This window comes from Furipterus horrens, unplaced genomic scaffold (assembly GCF_987537825.1).
Source record: "Furipterus horrens unplaced genomic scaffold, mFurHor1.1.pri manual_scaffold_8, whole genome shotgun sequence".
NCBI classification, from domain to species: Eukaryota; Metazoa; Chordata; class Mammalia; order Chiroptera; family Furipteridae; genus Furipterus; species Furipterus horrens.
Window position 1 is genome coordinate 51,205,872 of NW_028327178.1, and position 6,000 is coordinate 51,211,871.

The window sequence follows — 6,000 nt, forward strand, 5'->3', positions numbered from 1 at the left end:
TTACTTTGTCCTGGAAGCACTTCCTCTGCCCTTCTATTCTGAATGACAGCTTCGCTGGATAGAGTAATCATGGTTGAAGGTTTTTGGAGAAATCAGCTGACAGTCTTGTTGGGACCCCTTTGTACATAATTTTCTTCTTCTCTCTTGCTGCTTTTGAGATTCTCTTTATCCTTAATTTTTGACATTTTGATTATAATGTGTCTTGGTGTGGTTCTTCTTGGATCCAGTTTATTTGGAACTCTTTGTGCTTCCTGGACCTGTAAGTCTTATTTTCTTCTCCAAGTTAAGAAAGTTCTGCTTCATTATTTTTTCACATAATTTTTCCATATCTAGTTCTTCTTCTTCACCTACTGGCAACCCTATGATTCAGATGTTGGCCCGCTTATAGCTGTCCCATAGGTTTCTGAGTCTCTTCTCATTTTCCTCACTTTTTGTTTCCTCTTTCTGCACTAATTGACTGTTTGTTCCTTCCCTATGTTCCAATTTGTTGATTTGATCCCTGGTTTTCTTTCCCTCACCACTAATTTTGTATGTGTTTTTGTTCATTTCAGCAGGACTAGCCTTCATTCGTTCCCTGTGTCTTAAGATTTGCTGTTAGGTCTGTAAGCATTTTTATAGCAAAGCTCTGAACTGTGCCTCAGAAAGATTTCCTGTCTGCTGCTTTGTTAGATTAGAAATTTGCTGTCTGGTCAGCTGCGTCACTGGGATGTCTATCATGATCTGTGCCATCCTGACAGTTTTGTGTTTACCTTTGCTTCCTGGGTGATGCTGTCACACCTCCTATGCTATAGGGGCAGATCCCTGTGCACTCATCATGGCTGGTCAACCCTTCCCACCACACTGTGGCATTTTCTGTGGGGGTGGGGGTCCAAGATGGATTCCTGCTGTTCACTCTCTGCTGAGAGACCAGGAGCCTCCTCCTCTGTCCCTATCCCCTCAGGGCCTCACAGTTTAAGGCAGTGCGGGTATGTCTTCCCTGGCATTGGAATCGCAAGCTGATGGGTCTGGTCTGCAGCTGGGGGTGCGCCCCAGCGCTTATCGCCTCCCCTTAAATACAGCTGTCTGTGCTTACCTCTGTCCTGCCGCTGTCGCCACTGCTGCCACTGCCAGCACAGCTTGGCCTCTCCACCCTGGCTTCGTCCCTCCTACCCATCTGGATGAACACCACTTCTTTATAACTTCATATGTTGGACTTCCATTTATTTTCTGGAAGTTCTGGTTATTTCTGGTATTGCAGTAGTTGTATTCCTTCTTAGTTGTGGAGGGAGACAGAGCATGTCAATCTAGGTCTCCATCTTGGCCAGAAGTCTCCTCGAGGAATTAGTTTCTACTGAATGATTGATTGCTTCTTTTTGGACACTATTCTAGATGCTTTACCTAATCTCTTTTATCCACACCAGTCTGAGTTGTAACTATTTTCCTAATTATCAGATTAGTGTTACTTGTTTCATATTAATGAGATTGGATTTTAATATTTAAAACATGTCTAGTATTATTTATTACAGAATGTTATTAAGATAAATATTAATTAAAAACCAATGTCACTGATATGAAACAAGTAACACCTGGGCAAACCAGAGCTCCCCACCTCATTAGATATCACTAGATATTTTGATTTTATTCTTTGCAGGTGAAAATACATTGTTGATGATTTGTTTTCTTTTTCATTCATTGATTTGACAAATAGCTCTTGAGTGTCTATTCCAGGAATAGAGCTGAAAATGCGCTCATTTCTTCCTTTTTGAATTTCTCAAGTCAACCTTAGTCTGTTCTAGAAATTCCCAGAGTTTAACCTGTAAGGAGTGAAAGTCTAGGCTCTTAACAGCATAGTCTGCCCCCTGAAACTCATGTATGTAGGATACCTAGAGCCTGTTTTAGTCATTTCCTGTCTCTTCTGAAAAATACTTATTTTGCCTAGTAGAATGAAGAGAGAATGAAGTCCCAGATTATGGCTTTATTTCAGAAGTTTTTAATTTAGTTTTTTTGGGAGCATAAAAATGTCAGTTTAAAAACACGAGGGAAATACTGCATATTCCATCTCTGAGAGAGACCTCATGCACATCGGGGGCCTTGCGTGGTTCACTTTAGAACCTGACCATTGTGTCTTTCAGTTTCTTCACAAGTAGTCATCCTCTTGGGACCTGTTAGTTTGGAAGGAAATGCTGTAGACCTTTGTTTGCCTCTAGCTCTCATTTCTATAGCCTTATATCTCTTGTTACCTTCCCAGTTTGTCTGTGTTTGTTCTTTATGTTGGAAGCTAGATCTTGGGCAGATAGGGATTTTCCTCTTTGATGATTCAGTCAGTTTTAGAAATGCATATTCTGTTAAAGCAGAATACTTACTATTTGAATATTGTCTCTGGGGACATGGTTTGAGGAGGATGGTGGCTTGTGGTAAGAAGAAATTTCTTCTGTGAACATTTTCCCTTCAAGCAATTGCTTGAAGGTGATGCCAACACCAGCTGTACATCTCCTGGGTTCTTCTCTCAGTGACACCACTGGAGGCCACCTTGTCCCTAAAAGAGACTCCCTTTATTGAGAAGTGGGAAGGCATTCAGGAAGGACTGGGAAGCAAAAACTTGCACTTTGGCTTGTGCCCAGTACGCTAGCCATGTAGGAGCCTTTGCAAAATGAAAACATGGATTCCTAAGTGGCATTTTCTGTCTTGAGAAAAATGTAATCATTCCTCCCAAGTAACTTAGTTTACTTTTTCTCAAATGAGCCTTTTCTTGACAAAAAGGACACAGGATGTTTTATGGTTGTGCAGTACAAGCTTTCCAGTAACTTCTGTGTAATGTGTATTGGGCTAAAGAATTCAAGTCAATATAGGAGGTTCCCCCCCCCCCCCCCCCCCGAATAACATTTCCCAGACTCATACTCTCAAAGGTGTTCACCATGATCATTATTTTAGGAGAATGAGATTCTGACTGAACAGGAAGAGCTTCTAGCCATGGAGCAGTTTCTGCGCCGACAGATTGCCTCAGAAAAAGAGGAGATTGAACGCCTCAGAGCTGAGATTGCTGAAATTCAGAGGTAAAGGAAAGGCAGGGGTTTTGAAATTTCCAAAAATGTTTACTTAACTATGTGCATAATGGTTTCAGCTCTCAGACTTTCATATAAAAGAATTAGGCATGCAAAATTAATCATCCTAAGTTTCTTGTGTTAAAAATGTTATATTAAATAGACTTGTGAAAACCAGTAAATGTGAAAGAAGGGAGGTAACAGACAAGCAAACTTTTCTCTAGTTATTTGTAAAGTTTGTTTTGACCTCTCACCTTCTAGTCGTCAGCAGCATGGTCGAAGTGAAACAGAAGAATACTCCTCTGAAAGTGAAAGTGAGAGTGAAGATGAAGAGGAGCTTCAAATCATCTTGGAAGATTTACAGAGACAGAATGAAGAGCTAGAAGTGAGTTTTTGGGGAAAATAACCAAAAATCACACTAACTCTAGAAAATTGTAGCAACTATGTATTTCCCCTTATAATTTTTTTCTTCCTTAGTAACTGGGGAGACTGAGTAGAGAGGAGTCTTACTAAAGAGCATGCAGGACTCAAGGTAATTGCTGGCTGAGCAGGTGGCACAGGTGTGGCCTTGTCAAGCTGTCCCTGAGGTGTGGTGGTTTTTCCTGACTACAGTGTACCACACAGACCTTTTTCTTCCACTTAAAGGTGAACCTCACTTGACTGGGCCCATTTGAGCAGCTTCGAATGATCTGGTCTTGTTCCCGGAGAACATGAACAGAAATAAGAAATGCTAGTGCAAGAAGGAAAAGCCTCCTGAACTTCCCCCTAGGAGAAATAAGGGACCAACTTTTCTCTCTGTCCTTAACTTATAAAGCAGCAGGTGAGAGTAAATTTGGCCCTAGGAAACTGGGAGACAACTGTGTGGTTAAAACAAAATTAAATGATTTTGATCAGAATTTCCCTTTTTACCCTAAATAAAATATTATCTCCAGATGTTTTACCTAAGTGTTGAGAGAGAAGCCATTTTGTTCTTAGAAAGAAATCTAAGAACAGTGAAACAGCTTTGTTTCCCTCACTGCATTCAGCTGCTGCAGCAAACCAGAACTACCTACCTCATAGAAAAGTAGACAGATTCCTTACAAAACCCACTAGCCACAAAAGTCCTCTCCATAGAACCTGTGGACAGAGTTCACAGAGGCTGCACACTGAGACTCAAGGTCAAGATACTCACTATGAACCAGGATGTGGTGGGAGCATCAGAGCAGTGGTTGAGACCTAGGCCGCCCGGTCTCAACCAGGTAGCTTCCATTCTTTAGAAAGTTCTCATGTTGGCACTTTATTTTGCTTTCTTAATATTTTACAGATCATATTAAAATCCTAAGTAGGAAAAAATAGAATTATAGTACTTGCTATACAGAGATAATACTCTCATGATTTGAACCAAGATAGTTATATCTCATCTAGAGACATTTAAGTCTGCCATCCTCCAAACAGGTTTTTTCCAGTTGGGGTCTGAAATGGCTGCTCTAAGTCTTGTGTACTCTTAGTCATCAGGAAGGGGAAAAGGAATCAAGGAATACCAGTTGTCAAGGGCAAGAAGCACAAGTAGAACCTATTGCTTCTACTCCTACCCTGTTAGCAAAGCTCAGTCGAATGGACTTAGCTGCAAACGAGGCTGGGAAATGCCACCTGGGGAGGAAGGAAGGGTGCATTGTGTAGCCAGCAGTCTGCCACGGAGGAAGGTTGGTGGCGGTTTGGGATTAGCTATTTTGAGTTACCTCAACTTTCTCAACTAGTGTACATAATTTAAAACTGATAGTTTTCTGTGGTTTGACTAAGCACAGTTCAGATGTAAAGTAATGCTTTTCACAAAAGACAAGGGACATCCACTTTTGAGACAAATCTTGGTTTTTGTCCTGTCACTAATTTCTCCAATTATTAGTCACTTTGATCTTTTCCTTATTTAAGGGCTAGTCAGGGGCCAGTTCAAAACATAAATCTATTTTAAGACCCTAGAAACCTCAATTTATTAAAATAATTGTTTTCTATTGGTACATTTGTGGTTTTCAGATATGCTTACTCTTGTATTTAGGAAGAGTTTATACTTGAATTTTTATGTTCCTCAGTTGCATGTTCACATTCGTATCTTCCACTTCGCAACTAAATTGACTAAAACACAAATAAATTCTTATGTAGGATAGATACCCTTGCTAACTGTCCTCTGCTCCAAAATCACTGTCATTTTGACCTTGAGTGACAATGACTCTTTTCTGTCATTTCTCAAGATAAAGAACAATCATTTGAATCAAGCAATCCATGAAGAGCGAGAGGCCATCATTGAGCTGCGTGTGCAGCTCCGCCTGCTCCAGCTGCAGCGTGCCAAGTCTGAGCCGCAGGCACAGGACAATGAGGAGCCTGAGAGGCGTGGAGGTGCTGTCCAGCTGCCTAGAGACAATGCCCCAGAGACAAAAGCAGCTAAAGAGCAGCCAAAGGCAGGCAAGGAGCAGGCCAAGCCGTCACCAAGCAGAGACAGGAAGGAGACACCCATCTGAGCATCCTGTGGGTCATGGAATCCACCAGACCTAAGGAGACCTGTGCATCTTACTGTAATCTCGAGAGTCAGAGTGCACAACTCTCTGCTGTACATTCTGTAAAGATATCTTTTCTTAGAGACTCTTCCATCTTTCACACATATGACTTCTCCGTGTCAGGCTCAGGTTATAGGGGAAGGAAAAAGCAGTGGACGAATTGTGGGCTTATAGGAGACATGAGTTTTCCAGACAGCTTATTTGAAGATTAATTTTCTTTGTTAACTTAAAGTAACTATTTTAACCCTTGAGTGGCTTTTTAAACCAAAAAATCATCTTTGCTTTTTTATTACGGCAGAATCAGGATCTCTCTCATTCAAGGGGAGGAACCAAACAAGGTAAATACTCTTCCTGCCTTGTGGCTCGCCCCACAGACTCACCCTCCAGGGTCACTGCTTACCTTGTCACTCTTGCTTGTGCCTTTTATACCTTTTTGGTGCAGATTATATCAT

At 41.3% G+C, this 6,000-nt stretch overlaps 1 protein-coding gene across 2 annotated transcripts in view; it reads left to right on the forward strand.

Moving 5' to 3' along the window:
* The window catches only part of RALBP1 (ralA binding protein 1), a 67,856-nt gene extending 62,133 nt beyond the window's left edge, over window positions 1-5,723 (forward strand). Inside the window, exons 8-10 of one of the 2 annotated variants that reach the window (XM_090285809.1) lie at window positions 2,911-3,032; window positions 3,282-3,405; window positions 3,498-3,564. In XM_090285809.1, the coding sequence (XP_090141935.1) occupies window positions 2,911-3,032; window positions 3,282-3,405; window positions 3,498-3,500 (249 nt within the window). In that variant the 3' untranslated portion in view covers window positions 3,501-3,564. Of the gene's footprint in view, window positions 1-2,910; window positions 3,033-3,281; window positions 3,406-3,497; window positions 3,565-5,245 lie in introns of those variants that run through there. The other variant, XM_090285808.1, reaches the window with a different exon arrangement.
* The last annotated feature ends 277 nt before the right edge of the window (window positions 5,724-6,000 follow it).